Raw genomic sequence first — 19,146 nt, 5'->3', positions numbered from 1 at the left:
CAGTCAAGCAAACCATATCTTTGAGTGTGAGTGTGTGTGTGTGTGTGTGTAATTACTTATTTAACCCTGAGAAGTCTTTGCATAGCTGCCTAAGCATTTGTTTAGATTTGGATCATTTATCAAGGCAATCTTCTCTTTGGATTGACAAAGACTGGAGAGTGTAAATGTGGTACTTGTTATGCAGCTGATGTCAGTCAAGCCTCCAACACCTGCTCTAACTCTAATGGTGTTTTCTTCATTAAGCTTTTCTCTCCACAAGCCAAAGCTAAGCCTCTCACTTCATAATGTTCCTGATGAGTAGTGTGTCTTCACAGTTTGCAAACAAACTAGAGATATGACCATACATTCATTAAATGGAAATGTTCAGAAAAGTCACTCAATGAACTTCAAATCAACTCATTTCAAAAAATGAAGTACTTGTGCTCAGCAAATATTTTCACGGTACTTGTGATGAATTACTCCTAAATAAACTTAGGGTTATGTTACTTTCCTGTTATATCCAGTTTTAACCATGCACTGTCCGCTGTCTATAGCTTACCATGGCAGTCTTGAATTCGTCTTGCTCTATATTCTTTAAGGTGTGTGTGTGTGTGTGTGTGTGTGTGTGTGTGTGTGTGTGTGTGTGTGTGACAGACAGCAGGTTACATGATTGAGAAAGAGTTTTGACATAGATGTATGCTGTGTATCTGTGCTGTGAGCACAGCCTGTCTTTCAGATATTATTTTCATGCAGAAATATGTTGCCAAGGTAACTGAGATGTGAGCGCCTGTGAGCAGATACCCTTGAATCCCACAGAGGCAGTGAGAGCAAACCAGAGAAAGAAAAAAAATGCCCAACATATGCTAATGATTGATTAATCCTCTGGTAAGTGGGTGATTGTCTGTCCTTTGGAAGTCTGCTATCTCTGAACACATAAATACTTGAGAAGCTTGGCATTCCATGTCACATTTTTTCTGGGTTTTTGTGTCCCACCATCAAAGATTCAAGGCAGCCGGCCTGTTTTCATCTTTTTTCCCTTATTACTGAGGATCAATATAATGCACATAATATTAAGATATGTTTCAGTGTTCCTGCCTGTACCCCATGCTCATGACTATACATGAATATATGCCATTGATTTCCACCATATCAAAGCACTCATCTGTTCTCTGTCAAAGGGCCACATTTGAATATGGAGATTTGGTTTGTGTTGTATTGGTATTTTCCTAGGCACAAAAAAAAAAACCCTGCCCTTCAGACAGTCATTAAGGAGCAGCAGAGCTTGCGTTCGAAACCTCTGAGGTCTTTGTTCAAATCACTGGTTTGACTCTCTCAGTGATAATTCTTTCAAGATGTTACCATATCACCATTCCATGTTATTGCCTTTGATGTTTTGGTGTAGTGGGTTGTTAGTATTCTTTTCTCACTCACATAGAAGATTTCGTTATGGATCAAATTGATGGAATCAACAGGCCCGAGGCTAAGAGTGTTTCAGCAATCCTTTGTGTCTGTACGAATAAGGCATATCAGAGTAACTACCTACATGCATCATCTACAATAAGTGCTGAAAGAGAAATCAAGAGACCATTTGCTGCCTTCACACTCCCTTATCTGCCTCATGTCTGTCTTTGCACTGCAACCTTAATTTTAGGCATATCCACTGTAGATGTCGTTAATTGTGACGCAACAAAATTTAAATTTCACATACGTGTGACAGATATTTGGCAGGCTTTTAATATCTTATCAACAAAATTTTTAAGTCACATAGCAGAGCAAGAGGAACAAATATTCATATGGAGAAAAGATGATCAAGATAATTAGCAGATTCTGGTTCTTAAATGACACACTTAATGTGGGAATGACTCAGTCAGTGTCTTAATTTAATAACTGTTTCCATTTTGGTTTTAGAATCTTTTCCTTCACAAGGCATTTTGATTGTCTATATTGTACTGTAGAACAAAATATCCAGTTTATTTGACATCACATGAATAGTCACAAAAGAAGGGACATGTTATATGTAGGCTAACTTATCTTTTGTTTAGGCTATATCATTCCAATTAGAATATTCTAGACAGCAGTCTCTCAGGGAGAGTAGCTCAATTGCTTTCAGCACTAACAAGGATGTTCATTCAGAGCACATTTTTCTTTATTAATAATGCATATGCTTGGAATTGGCTTTGAATGGATTATAATATAATTTTCCCTGTTTATATTCTCCCTCTGTAGGCAGGTAGGAGGAACAGAGCTATTTGCTGTGACATCACGTCTCCAGCTTTTCTACTCTATGCCCTCATTATGGACCGCTGATTAGGTAATGAATAATGTAGGATGACAAAGTTGCTGCAGTGATTTGGTGATTAAAATTTGTTTTCACTGAATGTTTTTCTGAAAACTTTTCTGTGAGAACAAACTTGCATTTGCACTTGAAAGAAAAAGAAAACCTGAAAAGATGAATATGACCCTTAGCAGGTGACTAACAGATATACGTATCAGTGTCAAAAAATATCAGTTTCTGATAAAGGATTGATTGAGTCATGTCTGAAATCCACTGTCTGGAAACTGGCAGATGTTTCCAAGCAACTAGGTGACTGACAGATAAAGCAGTGTGACAAGTGGTTAAGCAGGGTTTTTGTTGACTGACAGTCTCATCTGTGTGCCAGTAAACAGATAGATGGCAGAGAGGATTTGGGAGGATTTTCAGTGAAAGTAATTACAGGTGATTGACTTCTGTGCTATATAGGAGGAATAATCAATGAAAGGTTTATCAGTAGATAGATTTGGGATCAGTGTTGTCTTTCCCAGTCCTAAACTCTAAAGAGACAATAATAATAATAATAATAGTAATAATAATAATAATAATAATAATAATAAAAAACAGTCCACCATCTGGAGTTAGGAGAAGTCATTATTGACCTGCTGCAAACTGAGCCAACACAATCTCATCTACAGTCCCTCTAAAATGGAGCTGCACAACTAAAGAACTCCTCATTGGGTTTCAAGAGATTATCTTCTCTCAGAAATTTATCTTTTATTAATGCAGGCCCACAGGATTCACTCTAGACTGCCAGAATTTATGTTAAACCTCTCAGCATTTGACTGGTGGATTGAGAAAATGAATAAATAAATAATCCACTCTTAAAAAATATATAATGTGCAGTTAATATGTGTCATTGAAATTATGAGCAACATATTGTTAACTGATATCTGAATCCATTTAACCTTGCAGGTACCATATTAGTATTCACTCTAGTATGTATTCACCCCAGGGTGTAACTACATTTCAGTAAGATGACCTAAATGTGAAAATTACTGCAGTTTAAAACCAGTAATGTGTGTGTGTGTGTGTGTGTGTGTGTGTGTGTGTGTGTGTGTGTGTGTGTGTGTGTGTGTGTGACTGTATGTACGTTTCTAGGTGTGTAATTGTGTGTGTTCATTTGAATGAGAACAGTGATCTTTAACCTGCACTGTTGGAAATGCAGTGCTTTTTTGGCTGTATTTGTGCTGGGAGAAGGAAGGGCAGCTGCTTGTGTAAGCAGGAAGGGTGGGAGGGGAGCATCCCCAGAGAACAGAATGGCCTCTTTTATCGCCTGCTTGCTGTTCCTTTGAACAAACAGAGAAAGTCAGAAAGCCAAGGCTTGGGAGAGACCCCCTCTCTCTCTCATTCCGTGCCTCTGAGGAAGGCAAGGATTAACACTTCTAAAAATAATTATGGCTCAACATTCTCCACTGCAGGCTTATTGGGCTTATTCAGCTTTGCAAAATATATAATTTCAAACCAGCCATATATACATCAAGAACAGAAGAGGCAGTTATCACCATATGGCATAGACTGTATGAAGGAGCAATGATCCCTGTGGTTGTTTTGCTTTGTCTTTCTTAAGCTTTAGTTTTGAAGAGAACTATGACAGAGTCGAGTCGGGAAGAAACAGAAACTGGTCTCCATTAGCATGCAGAACAAAATAAAACCTGTATGTTTTCCTCTTCTTCTTACCTTATTATTCTAAAGTACTAAAACAGTAAAAACAAAACATATACCAAAAACTACCAAATATATATTGTAGTTCAATGTGCCTCTCTTGAAAAATAATATCGAAGTTGTTCTCTGTGTATAGAGAAGCCAGAGAAATGGCCTGCAAGTCTTCTGGACCACATTAATAACAGAACCCTGACTGTGTAATCTGGGCTTTACAGATCACGACACTGGTTTTGGTATTAATGGTAGTTTGGGATAAATATATACAGGATAAAACGTAAAGGCTCAGCCTCTATTTCATTTGAAGAAATCATTTTTGAGTATTTTTCATATGAACACACTACTAAAGGCATAGCAGTCCCAACATTACCAGTATTAATAGCATTTAATAGCATATGAACTCAAATAGAGTTTTGTGTGTTTTATTTTACACAATATAACATGTTTATACAAGTCACTGGGATTAATTTTATATATGCAAGAAATGGTATTTCATTTGTGCTTTTTTAAAAAAACATTTCCACTGGCAAGGCCTTTTCCCATTAATTAGTCCTTTTACCTCATTGGTTCAAATTATCAAGTGACATGGTCAAGTTTTAAACCGAAGTTCAACAAAGACTGAATATGCACTCTGGTCTAAAACAGAGACAATCATAAGACAACCTGTAAATCCATCAAAACAATAGAGATTGAAGTCAATAATCCCAATCAGAGAGTGCTCTCAAGAACCCACTCTGACCTGGAAATAGTGTCTTTCCCGCGCAGCCTTTCTGAACAGTGCAGCTGCGGCAGATCCCCACTCATGGAGAGACTCCGTTTTGAGCGCAAGCTACTTGGGGTAGGCTGGTAACTCCCGTAGCTACGCTGCTGGCATGAGTCTACATTCAGAGAGTGCCTGCGACTCACCCCCCCAACCGGAACAGTCATGTAGTTGTGCATGGACTGTAGCTGTGCTCTCCTGGGCATTGGGGTGACCACAGTGGAGAGAGCTCGTACGTTGGCTTTGGGCCGAGGCCTGGCAGAGTTGTTCTTGTTGGTGTTGTCTAACTCCACACCACTCTGTTTGTCTGCCGCGAGGACGCCAGCTATGTGAGCGGGGCGCAGGGGGCTCGGGGAGGCTGGGTGCCAGCTGTGATTGGCAGCAGAGGTAGTGACTGTACATTCAGGGAGAGCAGCTTTGGCTGAACGAGGGGCAGGGACCGGCACAGGCGCAGGCGCGGGCACGGGTGCAGGTGCAGGCGCTGGTGCTGGCGTGGATTCCATTTCGGGTGAGATTTTTCGACAGAAGTCCCGTTCTGGGCCAAGAAGCTGCTTAGACATGGACTTTATGAGACCGCAACCTTGTAGCTGTTCACTTCTTGACTGAGAGTGGATTTCTCCCAGCTCCACTCCCTTATCCCCTCCATCCTGGCTGCATACTCGGTAGCGTACAATAAGGAAGATGATGAACGCCAGGACCGATGCCACAATGATGCCACCAATGATAACAACAATGGTACCACCCAAGAACTGAGACTTCATGAAGTGGCAGCGGAGGTACTGGGGCTCGGTGGTGAAATGAACACAGCCCACTACTCGTGTGGCTGTCAAAGTGGTCACCACATCATCATAGATGGCCAGGACGCAGAGGTCATAGAGTGTGCCTGCCGCCAGGTTATTAACCAGTATCTTTTTACTGGTGGGAGGTATCATTCTGTGACGAAACAGAGTTTAGTAGGCAAACAGTTAGTGCAATAACACTCACTAATATCAAATAACATACCAAGTAATATAGACCAACATAATTTTGGTGTCAATGTTTAAAACATGTACATGACCATATATCACTATGATGTGGGAGCTGTAAAGTGATATCCTCCTCATCATAAGTGCTTCTGTGGAAAAACGCTCAGCAAGAGATTTATCCTGAATAAATTTTTAATTTGCTAAGCTAAAATCTCAGAGTTTCTGTTCTACAGACTAATTCCAGTGGGTGCTTCTGATCAAACTCAAAGCCTACATTTAGACAAGTTCTTCTTCCATGAGTCACGTAACCTCCGAAGACCTCTTAGACCATGCTATCGTAGTCTGCAGTCCTCCTTCATCAAATCATTGTGTTTACATTCTGAGCTGGCAGCAAAGCTACTGGAAGAGGAGGAGGACTCTCTGAACTCTATTTAAGTTTATCTGTGCCCTGTGTGCACAGCTCCAGCTCACTTACACAGTTCTGTTTTTGGAGTCTTTTTCTTGACTGACTCTGTGAGGCTACATTATGTTTTAATCAACTGGATGTGTGATTTTTATGTCTGCTGACATCTTTTAGGTTGATCTTCTAAATTCTGCCAGTTTACAGGGATAAGCTATAAGACTACTTGTGCTTATGGCCATGATGTGGAATGCACAATCAGTTTTCTGCAGGCAAAACATTTCATCATTTTTCTTAACTATTTCACATTATGTCACATTTTACATTATTAAGAGCTTAAATAATGGAGAAAGCTCCATTTCTGATCTTACCTGTAAACCAAAGAGTCATCATAAGTGCCATTGTATTGAATCTGGAACATGCGAATTCCTGGAATATTCCACTGGAAGTTGAACTTGATGAGAGCTGTGGAAGATGTTATTTCAGCAACCAAAACTCGCTTTTCCTGCCCACTTTTGGCATTACCCATGGAGACACCACTATCACTACCCGTCCGGGTTGATGTGGCAATGTCTGAAGACCCAGGGTCTGGCTCTCCGGCTAAGCTAGTGTCGTTGGTGAAATGTGGCAGTTTTGTGATGAGCAGTGTGACAGTTTGCTGGGCCTCTCCAGATGGATTGGAGGCCACACAGGTGAAAGAGCCAGAATCCTTCACTGTGCTGATAAGGATATCCAGAGTGCCGTCACTGTTCACCACTGTGCGGGAAGAGTTGGACACCAACCTGCCATCAGGGGCAATCCAATGAATGACAGGGTCTGGGTCACCCCGGGCTTTACATCGAAGAGTCACATGCTGCCCCTCCAGTGCTCGTGTCTCCTGGGAATGACGTGTTATGAGTGGCGGTTCACATAAGAACTCCTCCTCAGACACTGTCCAGAAATAGCGTCCGGCAAGGTGTTGCGGTGCTGCACAGGTCTCCAGATCGTCTTCACGTCTCAGTCTCCTCAACCAAAGCAGCTCACAATTACAGCGCAATGGGTTCCCACCAAAACTCAGTGCAAACAACGATGGGCCCAGAACCCCTGATGTAGCTAAGACCCCTGCTCGCTGGAAGACTGGATCCGGTGGAAGTTTCTGCAGCTTGTTAGAGGTGACATCTAGTCTCTTGAGCCTTTGCAGCCCAGAAAATGTGCCTTCAGGTATGTAATCAATCATGTTATGGTCCAGACTCAAGGTATGTAGGCTGGTCATACGTTGAATGGCCACCCAGGGGGCACTCTCCAGATTATTGTAGGACAGGTCCAACTCCTCCAGAGCCAGCAGGTCATTGAAAGCTCCAGAATGGATATAGGTGAGCTGGTTGTTGTTGAGTATAAGGTGGTGCAGCTTGGACATGCCACTGAAGGTGTCGTTGGTGATGCGTATAAGACGGTTGCTGTCTAAGTGAAGGGCACGCAAGTTCTCCAGGTCATTGAAGGCGTGTGGTGAGATGGTGCTTATCGTGTTCCTGGACAGTGTTAGGTCCACCAGTTTAGTCATGTTGGCAAAGTCTTTCCGTTTTACACTGGTGATGAAGTTGTCACCCAGTCGAAGCTCAACAGTATGTTTGTCAATATTTGGAGGAACAAAAAGAAGCCCCTTCTTGTCACACAAGGTTGCAAGATTGGGGTTTAAAACCTGGCAAAGGCATCGTTTTGGACAGATTTGAACCTTCTGGGCTTTCACTGCCATGAAAATGACAAGCAAATAGACCAATAAAGTCTCCATTGGGTTTCTTTTTAAGGGAACCACACCTGTGAAAGGAGATGGAGGAGAAATAGCTTAATGTTGATTTAATCCTTACTGGAAAAATGAGGTATGACAGGCCTGACCAAAAATAATAACTTGAATTAAACCATTTCCTAATCATTTACCACACACTTAACATCCAAGTAGTACTTAGGTCCTCTCATGCTATTTCTTTAGTCAGATTTCTTTGATCTCTCAGGACATTCCCGGGCAGCGTAGCTCTTCCCTTGTTCAAAAACATTAAGTCTTGACAAATCAAACCCTAAAGACACTCTGAATAGTGTCTGGAAGCAGCTAAACACAAAACCCAAGCAAAGCCGATGCAGTGTTTTTGATATGATAATGCTTTGCCTTTTATCTTTATGTATACAGGGATGAAAGAGTTTCTTGGCCATCCAGTTACTCATCAGAATTAGACTGATGTCTCTTAAGATCACATGAAAACAAAGGGAAGGGATCAGCAGGACGGCCACATAGGGAGAGATGTGTCATCCCTCATTATTGATTACCTGTACTCCTCCACTGCTCGTGTTACTTACCATACAATGGGGACGGGGAGTGGAAGGGGGCAGAAGAATAACAGAGCGGGGGATGGGGGGGGGGCATTCGATGACTCTTAAGACCTTGACAGGACTATAACATTTCACAGAGCTACAGATTCTGAATAGCATACAGGAGTGCAGATGTTAAAGATCTTGCATAAATGTTTATTTTTAACATACAATATTAAACACAGCTGAATTTGGCATAGTGTATTTTGTTTTTGTCCTGATTTTTATTTGGAGGAAAAGATTTTTCTTTTTCCTTGGTATATTCTGAATAAGTATGAAACATCCGTTAAGTTTTTAGTCAGAGATTTTTGAAGAGCAGCTGGTGTGTTGCAGATCCTGGCAGTATTTAAACTTGACTCAGTGATCCTTCTGAGTCAAGTGGAACACCAGTACGGATGTGATATTGATTCACTCAGAGCATAGGAGATATTTTCCTTCTTCCTCACAAGACTCAGCCAAACGTGAAAGATATGTGAGGACATGTCTTTAGATTCTCAATTTTGGTTTAAAAAATACTGTGGAGTCCTGACAGTCTTTAGAGGTCAACATTCACAAAAACACAGTTTTGAGATCATTTACCTCCTATTGAATGAAACGAAAAAACTGTGAGAAGGAAATTTCTGTCTGAGAATGTAATTTCTGGATGTTGGCACACTGGGAATCAAGTGAACAAATCAAGCTCATTTATCTACAACATTTCTTCAGAAATCATCTACCCTCTACTTGATACTTGGGAAGAAAAGTCTTCCCTGTAATAGATTTCTCTAAATGATCTCAAAGACATTACATGACAAATACATGTTTTCATAAAGACAGTTCTGCCTCTGGAGGAGGGAGTGGCCAGCACACACACTCTTGTGATACTAGTAATATAGGCCATGCTGGAGGTAGACCAATCACGTTTTTCTTTTTTCTTTCACAGAACATGTGGTTGTGCCAAAATTGCATCATAGAGTATATGCAGAAGGAACATATCTGACACCATTGACAATGAGGAAATCCAGCGGTGTTAAGACTGAAACTGGTTCAGTGAGGAGAGAGGAGGTGTGCTCTTAAGGGATCTTGGTCTTTATAAATGGGATAATTATGATTCCAGATCATGTGTTTCATAGAAAATGCATTATGAGCTCATTTCAGCTCATTGTTTCTCAAATAAAGATGCACACTTTTTGGTTCAGATATACAATGACACACCAGATTTTCCATACCTATCTGATTGATGCATACAGTATAAGGAATTGTAGAACTGCCAGAAAGACCGCGTGAGGATGACAACTGTCTCAGTAAAATCCATTTAAGAGGTTTTGGGGTTCTTTTTTTTAGTGAGTAGAAGAGGGGGTCCCTAATTCCCCTGTAACAAGGCTTCCATCTGTGTACATGGCAAGCTCCTTGAAATCATTTGCTCATTTCTTGGATTGTTTGAAGCTTTGAAAATATCATATGTGTGTTTGTGTGTATGTGTATATATATATATATATGTATGTATGATGTATGTATGTGTGCAAATAGACAATATCGTGTGTGTGTGTGTGTGTGTGTGTGTGTGTGTGTGTATATATATATATATATATATATATATATATATATATGATATTGTCTATTTGCAAATACATGGATCTGCAATGCATGCTGGGTCAGCCATGTGATAGCCCACCACTTCAGTATTAAGAACTTTGTCTTGTAGGCCTATCTGTATTGGAGTTATGCTAATATATACATATACATTTGAGAGTTTCCCATAGTGAAAGAATGCTCAGGTGCACGCACTCCGATTGCAAGATTTGGACCTTGACACCAATTCCTCGCCATTCAAACAGTAACTTGCTACCCATAAGACTGAATATCATATGAACTATTAGAGGCAATGGAATCATTTTATTCTTTATAAACAGCACCCGATCTTTTTTTATTCCAGCTATGTTATATATTTGTAATGTTATTTAGCTTTAGCCTGCCGCTTTTTCCGTAAGATTTTTTGTCATCCAAATCGTTGTTTCTTACATCTGAACTGCATATCCATCAGGTAAAGGGATTTTTTGACCTTGCAGTGCGAGATATGCGCTCAGCTACATTCCATAGAACGAGAGGTTCGGGAAATTCCTCGCCTATTCTATTAAAAAAGACGTCTGCGTGATGGTTAAAGACTGTGGTAGCCTATAATTATGAATATACATCCATGCGATTTTCAGTCCAAATGATCAGACCGGTGCTTAAATCTGTCTCTCTAGAGCGTATGTGGAGGCTGGGAGAAACACATAAATGAAAATTTTTTCATATTTACCTTGGAGAGGATATCTGCCCTGTTCTGTACAGCAAGGTGCATGTACAATCAAGTAAAACCCGTCCGATAAATTTCAAATCACAGCACCTTGACGAAGTCTTCCAAATGGCGATTCTTTGAAGATGACCCAAATAGATTAATTTACTATTAGTAAATATTAGAGCAGTCCTGGAATCCGAAAGAAATCCTCAAAGACATCCATCGTAGGCTATAGACGAAAAGAGGCAGAGGGAAAATTCTGTAAGTGACCACCTCAATCACCCAGAATTATCAGTATGAAACGATTACGGTCTTTGATTCAGGAAAAAAAGCCGCAGACGAAGTCGTCCCGTTGTTGCGGCCGCACTCCAGCAAGGCTGGCCTCTCCGCATTACACTCGCATGCACCGTTTACAGCAGAGAAAACGCCTTTGTGGCGACAGCCGTTAGGAGACAGAGTGACTAGAGCTGAATACGGATTGCATCTCAGCAGGCTGATGTTTCAGGTCCTCTCTCCCTCCAGCTCATTCGCCCAAAATATGGCCCCGAATGTTGTCTGTCCACATAGATGGAGCAGGTGTCACCCGCCCGCTTTTAACGGCGTCAAGACATGACATCCCTCCTCCACTATCGCGCAATACTATCTGCAGGTGAAGAGTAGGCTGCCGTTGGGCGCTCGACTGGTGCAATAAAATAAAAGCTCAGTCATTCGGAAAAATGACTTTTAATGCCTCTGCTGAATTCGAACACACATATGCCCACACATATATTCTCAGAAACAGGCTATACTTAAAATATCTTTAAGATAGCAGGATACCCTAATGATCGATTCTTTAATCCTAAACATTAACGGGATCACTTAGACCTGCACATTAACTTCTGCTGAATTTACTGTGGTCCAAACAGACCAAATGTCACTAATTGAGGGAACTTAATTGCTCCATATTTTGTGGAGTGGCAAGGAGCAATTGGTCGTGGAAGAGCCGTTTTAAAGCCAGTTCATTTCTTCCCAAGTAACATATCTTCTTAAACAAAGACTTCCAATGTGTTTCTTGTTCTGTCGTATTCAGTCATCATTAATTGTTCAGAAGTACCCTCTCGCATAAGGAAAATCTGAATATCTGCTGTCTATATCTTCCTTGATATGGATGCTTGGATATCAGTTTTCCACCTTCTTGGTTCATTTACAGAACAGACTGAAGACTGACCAGCACTCTGGTATCACATCACTAAATCAGACTGAAGGAAAATGCAATGTATTTATTTAAGAACGACATTTGTCTTTCCAAATACATTGCAGCCATGCCTCTTGTCTGTGAAACAGTGCATTAATGAGTGTGTAAGTCTAGAGCTCACATTGGCTTTCATGGACAGTCAATTTACAAGTTTTAAAACCAGCTGCAGTAACTGAACACCACAGGAGAACAAATCACAGTGGTTTGATGCCCTACGTTTACTTCAGAATAAAGACATGGAGACAGTTTGACATACTCACAATTTTCACTTTATTAAGTCTCCTTTGATGAGGCCTATTTTTTCTTCTGGTTCAGAAAACGAGTGTAAGTAAGGGAGTCAGCTTGTTCCCCTGTCCTACTCTTCACCTCCAGAAACATCACCATGTCATCTTGTGGGGGGTCTGAAATGCTACGGCTCCAAAGTGGCTCAGCTATACCCAGAAGTTTTCGCACATGAGCAGAGATTGCCTATAGAGACACACCACAGTGGTTTATTCACCATTTACATCACAAGATGTTCCCATATGTCTGTATGAGGTTTTTGTGTTACAGCAAAATTTATTTTTAAAGTAAAAGAGGGGAGTAGCTGTGTGGAATTTTATTGTGTGTCCTGTCCTCAAGTTGCAGGTGCAAATACTCAGAGGGCTGTCTAAACATAGAGAAAATATCATTTGAATTGTACATCTCATTCTTATGTTCTAGCTAATGTAGCTGTCCATCTCAGAGACTGTGATGTTTCGTTTAATCTTACCTTCATATCCTTGAAGTCAGTGATACCTAGTCGAGGCAGATAACGGCAGTTCACGTATATCAGCTTTCTACCAGTTATGAGATTCTCTGTGAAACATGGCTGAGATGCAAAATGGTAACATCAGTTAATTAGGCGGTAGGCTACACACAGAACAGGCTAGTTTGTTCCTAAATTGTATATTCATTCCTGATCAAGGATGGCACTTTAACAGAAAAAGCACGACGTTTATGTGATTCACACAATTCTAGCTTGTTTTATAATTTAACGCTTACGAAACTTGTAACATGCTGCATGTAAGGAACACACAATTGGCAAATCTAAATTATATGATCAATTACCACGCAGATTTGTCCGTTTTCTTGTAACGCACACTGAAGTCATCCTATTATTTAGCCAGGTCACGGGCGACTCTTCACTGAAATGGCTGGCTGCTTTTCCAGGCAACCGAAGTTACCTGGGCTAACTACTCTATTAAAAAAAGCTACACATTGTAGATCAGACTAATTTATAGAATAATCTGTTGTTGTTTTTAAGGGCTATAACCAATGTTAACTAACTATTTAACGTGATACAGTGGTGTAAAATATTCTTACAAGATCGAATAGGCCTATATGTACAGTATATTGGGTTCGAGCTGGCATTTTTATGATTTTACCGATTTAAATTCTTGTAGTTGCATAAAGTTGAAATATTGTTTTAATACGACGGTAAACTGGATTACTGAAAGAACCGTTTACCGTATAATGGGGATAACCAAGGGATTCTATCCATTTGGCGACGTCCTCACAGCTCCAGCGAAGGAACTCCATTTTACGTTTATGACTGTTTCCATAGAAACGGCACTGCACCTGTCCTCCAATGAAAAAAAGTTGGAGGACTGTTGCAAATACGTCATTAGATGTAGACAGTTTTGCTTCAGAAGGGAGTTTTTACACTATTGGCAATAGTGGACCTGACGGGCTTTCGAAACAAAGATAACAAGAAATAAATTTTGCTTTCATTAGTAGCCCATATGACACAAAAATAAGTGTAACTGTTCTCATCTACCTGTCAGCTATTTTCAATTATGGAATAGTGATGCAAAGTTTACTGTACGTTCACACTGAGAGCGGCGAGAGCGTCAAGAGTCGCCCAAACCTCCCTGCCAACGACGCTATTGAACACTGTGGACGCTCTGCCGTTGATGAAATAGGCGGGTACAAGTTCCTTCGGAAAGCTTGGTTATGCAAATGTTTTTAAAGGGGCTATAAAGCAAACAAACAGGTCGAGCGGTATCTTTGTGCTGACTGACCACCAGTAGGCTATGAGTTAACCTTATGAGACATTTTAAATGTGAAGGTGCGAAATCGACCGATGACAGAAATAAATAAACAATGCTAATTACATATTTCGTAACAAAATTAACTAATGAAAAACACTACTTAAAAGCTTTTTGTTGTTGTGTGTCTTTTGTGTTAATGATAGGCTAGGTCAAATTCCAGCATGGAGTTTATAGGATACGTTTACTAGCCTTGGCCTTTAATTAACACTAACGTTTGTGCATAACCTACATTACAGTACAACATGGGGAAACCCACCACCGATATAATCAGTTTCTCCTCCATTTTGCTTAGGACCAAAAGTTTTGTGGGAACAATAGTTTATACTGTCGTGTTCTCTACAATTCTCTAGAGCGGAGCACTTCCAAGTTTCTATTGGTTGCCGCCCAACCGCGTCATATCTCATTACCATAAAGTTAACCGAACTTCAACTGTATTTTGACGCCCAAACCACCCTCGCCGCGACGCCCTTTGCCGCGACGCTCTTCGCCGCTTAAAGACGCTGGCTCTCATTGAAAATGAATGACTTCCGGTCACTTTGACGCTCTCGCCGCGCTCAGTGTGAACGTACAGTTAGGAGGTGAGTGAGTGGCATAACTAAAATGACTGTTTCTTCTTCCGCTACTTTTTCAGTTTCTGCGCTGTGAAATTGCTGATAAATCCGCTGATGTCTACCGTATCTTATTCCTCGAGTGAACAGAGGACAACTTTCAGGTAATTCTTTAGTAGACTGTTTTCTTACTTTTTGCTTCCCGAAGCCCAAGTTTGTCAGGTGTTAATCATCTGTATTTTTCATCCAGACACGATTGCCTACAACCCAATGTACTATTTAATGTAATGTAATCATTTACGTATTGTGTATGCCGTAACGGTGTGTTGTGCACCAGTTTGATCGCCCTTTGTCTCACTTTCGGCCAGTACCATGCAACCTGTTACCAAGCTGTTAATGGGTGGAAAATTGAATCTCAAAGTTCCGAATGATTGAACAGTTAGCTGTAAATACTCCCACAGCATACCCCATTTCTGAGGAACGAGGAGAATTAGTTTAGTGGATTTTTATCAGACAGCTGGGTTACAATGAAGCAAAGCAAGGCTACATTAAGGCTTCTTGGATGCATTCCTTGGAAGGAAAAGGGATTCTAGGCAGTTGTTCATAGATTTACTCCATTGTCCCCCCTGGTCAGGGGTTCTGGTCTAACATACAGAAGCTCTTTTCCACAGGTCACAATCAAGATGGTTGGCTCTGTCCCTAAGTAAGGTTAGCAACCCCCCCCCCCCCCCCCCCCCCCAACATATTTTCCTTAACATATTTTCTTTTCATTTTTCAACAGTCTGCTCTGAGGTACATACAGATAATTCAGATTAACATGTATGCTAACATAAGTAAACATCCTGCAAGCACAAAGATTATCCTTATATCAGGATGTAAGATGAGTTCAGTGCTCTCTCCTGTCTACAAAGTTCACCTGAATGTGCATCATACCTCTGGTAACAAGACCTAAAAATTACAATTGGGCCAACAAAAGCAAATCTTTTACAAGAGTGCAAGTGGAACAATAAGTACAAATAGTAAAAATTTAATATGGGCTTCTACTGATGAGTGCATAATTGCTGTTATATTCCTATCTATTCTAAACCCTTTATTGACATCCCTGTGTGATTCAGCTGGGAGCAGCAGGTTGGTGGATGTGTAAAAACAGCTATTAGCGACTGCAATGAAAGTGGTTTTGTTTTGATTGTCTTCTCAACCCCACAGCTATGAACTTTGTCATCCTGCCATCACAGCCACCGGCTTATTGGGCTCCAACCAGGCAGGAAAATCCTATGAAAACACTGAAAACAACTAGTTGCATATCTTTCACTGTTACTGAAGTTCTCTCTCACCATTTCACTGTTTAATCTACTTCAGTTTAATGTTGTACACATCATTTTCAGTTCAACCACTGTAGGGATTTGTGAATCTGTGATAAAAAAAAAAAACCAGTCACACAGTCAGGCACAAATTTGTTCTTCAACACAGAGAAAACCTGAGAAATACATCGATTCACGGATTGAAAGTTCACCTTCATTATTAAAAAACAAAACCAAACAAACTGAGATATTTCTTCTATAATAGGATCTGTAAATTTGCATTGTCATAAACAACTACACAGTTTGTACATTCAGCAGCACTTTTGGTGAAAAAGACATGATGTGTCTTATAGTTATAGGTTCTATAATTAGTTGTAAGAGATAGAAGTAAGTTCCCTCTGTGCTTTTGGTTACGAGGAACATCTAGGGCAGATGTAATGTCTCTGATCTCTCCTGAGACCAAGCAGGGAGTGGCAATTCTGCTCCAGAGTGGTGTGGAGTAAGGTCTTAGCCTGCTGCTGGATGGGTGGAACACCTTGGTCAAAGGTTACCAAAATGGCAACTTGGTGGGCCCTTATCCCCTGTGGAAAAAAGCAGTACGTTCTCAGAACCTAATGCAATTCAACAAATTGAATTACAGGTTGAATGAACAGACGTGTATTCATGAAACACCACAAGATCAAACTTTTGGTTCTGCCCCCCTCTTTGCTAAATTTAGACCACAGCTCAGTAGGAAAAAACACAGTGGCAATAGTACAACCATGCTCAAGACCAGTGGAGCACTTGCCACCAAATTCACCCAAGAAATGAATGCTGACCAGATGTTTTTCTGAACCAGGACATTGTATAGTAGTGTTTATCCACCATACATGTGCATTTAAAAAGGGATGCTTTGCTGAGCTCGTGACATCTATGACGTTCATGCTCACCAACCCCAAGCGGCGAACTTTAATCACTCCATTAACAGTTACACACCATCAGATGTCACTGAAAGTTTTTTTTTCTGTCAGCAGTCAAGAACATTTGCCTGAAAGAAGACAGGAGGACACAAAAGAGCTGGAGAGAGTGAGAAAAGAATGTTTAATTACTTTTTCACACAGAACCAAAAGGGATAGGGTGTACTTTATTTAGTTTTTGAGAATGTTCATTTTTCTACAGCTAATTATTGTGCAAACTGAAATCAAAGTATGATAATGTTTTGGGGGGAAAAAACACCACTTCCTCTTTAGAAGTGTGATTACTTTGGCTATTTTCTGTCAGTGGACTGGTGTGAATGTTCCCATTCCTGTTCTTCTGCGCATATGTTGCTAGATCGTTTCAGAGAAGAAATCTTTTAGGGTGATTGGTTAAACAGGCCAGGATTGAAATATGACCCATTACCCCCTCAGCCACTATTTGTTCTTCCTGTTTTCCTTAACAGTTACTATGTATGTACAAACCCCATTTCCAGAAAAGTTGGGACATTTCGTAAAATGCAATAAAAACAAGAATCTGCGATTTGTTAATTCTCTTGAACCTTTATTTAACTGACAAAAGTACAAAGTAAAGATTTCCAATGTTTTCACTGACCAACTTAAATGTATTTTGTAAATATAAACAAATTTAGAATTTGATGCCTGCAACACATTAAAAAAAAAGTTGGGACAGAGGCACATTTACCACTGTGTCCTTTTAATTACACTTTTTAATCATTTGGGAACTGAGGATACTCATTGTTGCAGTTTTGCAAGTGGAATTTTTCCCCATTCTTGCTTGATACAAGACTTCAGCTGCTCAACAGTCTGTGGTCGCTGTTGTCTGATTCTCCTCTTCATGATGTGCCATACATTTTCAATAGGAGACAGATCTGGACTGCTGGCAGGCCAGTCAAGCACATGCACTCTGCGTCTATGAAGCCACGCTGTTGTAGCCTGGCACTGTCTTGCCAAAATAATCATGCACTTCCTGGGAAAAGATGTCACCTTGATGACAGCATATGTCACTCTAAAATCCCAATATACGCCTCTGCATCAATGGTACCTTCGCACATATGCAAGTCACCCATGCAATGGGAACTGATGCACCCCCATACTATGACAGATGTTGGCTTTTGGACCTCTCACCGAAAATAGTCTGGATGGTCCATTTCGTCTTTGGCATGGAGAATTTGATGTCCATTTTTCCCAAAAACAAGCTGAAACGTGGACTCATCTGACCACAGCACATGCTTCTGCTGTCTTTCAGTCCATCTGAGATGAGCTCAGGACCAGAGAACTCAGTGGTGTTTCTGCTTAGAATTGATGTATGACTTTCTCTTTGAGTTTCAGGTTGCATTTCTTGATGCAGCGGCAGGCTGTGTTAAGTGACAACGGTTTTCGGAAGTTCTCCTGAGCCCATGTGGCTATATATAGCAGAGTAGCATGACGGTTTGTCATGCAATGCCTTCTGAGGACTCAAAGGTCAGGCACATTCAACAGTGGTTTCTGGCTTTGCCCTACACGGACTGAGATTTCTCAGGAATCCCTGAATATTTTCACAATATTATGTACTGTAGATGGTGAAAGACCTAAATTCTTTGCAATCTTGCATTGAGAAATGTTCTTTTTGAACTGACTGACAATTCTCTCAGGACATTTGGCACAAAGTGGTGAGCCACGACCCGTCTTTGCTTGCAAAGACTGAGCCTTTGGTGGATGCTCCTTTTATACCCAATCATGATACCCTCACCTGTTACCAGTTCACCTGCATATTGTGGAATGTTTCAAAATGGTGTAACTGGAATATTCTATAAACTTTTTTCACTCTGATTTTTTTTGACTGTGTTGCAGGCATCAAATTCAAATTTTGTTTATATTTACAAAATACAATCAAGTTAGTCAACCAAAACATTAAAACTCATTTCTTTGTCCTTTTGTCAGTTAAGTAAAGGTCCAAGAGAATTTACAAATTGCAGACTCTTGTTTTTACAGCATTTTACAAAATGTCACAACTTTTCTGGAAATGGTGTTTGTATTAGGGATGCACCGACCCGATACTTATATCGGTCCAATACTGACTCAAATAGCTGGATCGGGTATCGGTGACAATGGGGCCGATCTTTGGGGCCGATCTATTCAATTAAATTCTATGCTTTTCTATGCTTATGTCTAAGTGCTTTTGTCGTTAAAAGAAGCGCGCCGGTAGACCCGTACATTTTCCTAGAGGGAGCGCTAACATAACCTGGAGGGAGCTAACAACAAAGCAGTTTGGAGGTGTTTCACGCTTGCTACGCCAACAAGTTCTACGGCTACTTGCAATATCTGCAAAGCAGGGTTTCCGCAAGGATTTTTTTCTTG

The 19,146-nt window shown here is 40.6% G+C and overlaps 1 protein-coding gene across 1 annotated transcript; it reads right to left on the bottom strand.

The window, feature by feature from the left end:
• Nucleotides 1-4,660: 4,660 nt before the first annotated feature.
• On the bottom strand, nt 4,661-7,845 carry lrfn5b (leucine rich repeat and fibronectin type III domain containing 5b). The gene is made up of 2 exons (XM_030771857.1): nt 6,449-7,845; nt 4,661-5,645 (listed from the first exon to the last, which is right to left on the bottom strand). Exons 1-2 carry the CDS (start codon nt 7,843-7,845, stop codon nt 4,661-4,663), a joined length of 2,382 nt encoding a protein of 793 aa, XP_030627717.1.
• Between the last annotated feature and the right edge of the window lie 11,301 nt (nt 7,846-19,146).

Source organism: Chanos chanos, chromosome 4 (assembly GCF_902362185.1).
Source record: "Chanos chanos chromosome 4, fChaCha1.1, whole genome shotgun sequence".
NCBI lineage: Eukaryota > Metazoa > Chordata > Actinopteri > Gonorynchiformes > Chanidae > Chanos > Chanos chanos.
Note: the sequence above shows the minus strand (reverse complement) of the source record. Positions and strands in the feature narration are given on the sequence as shown.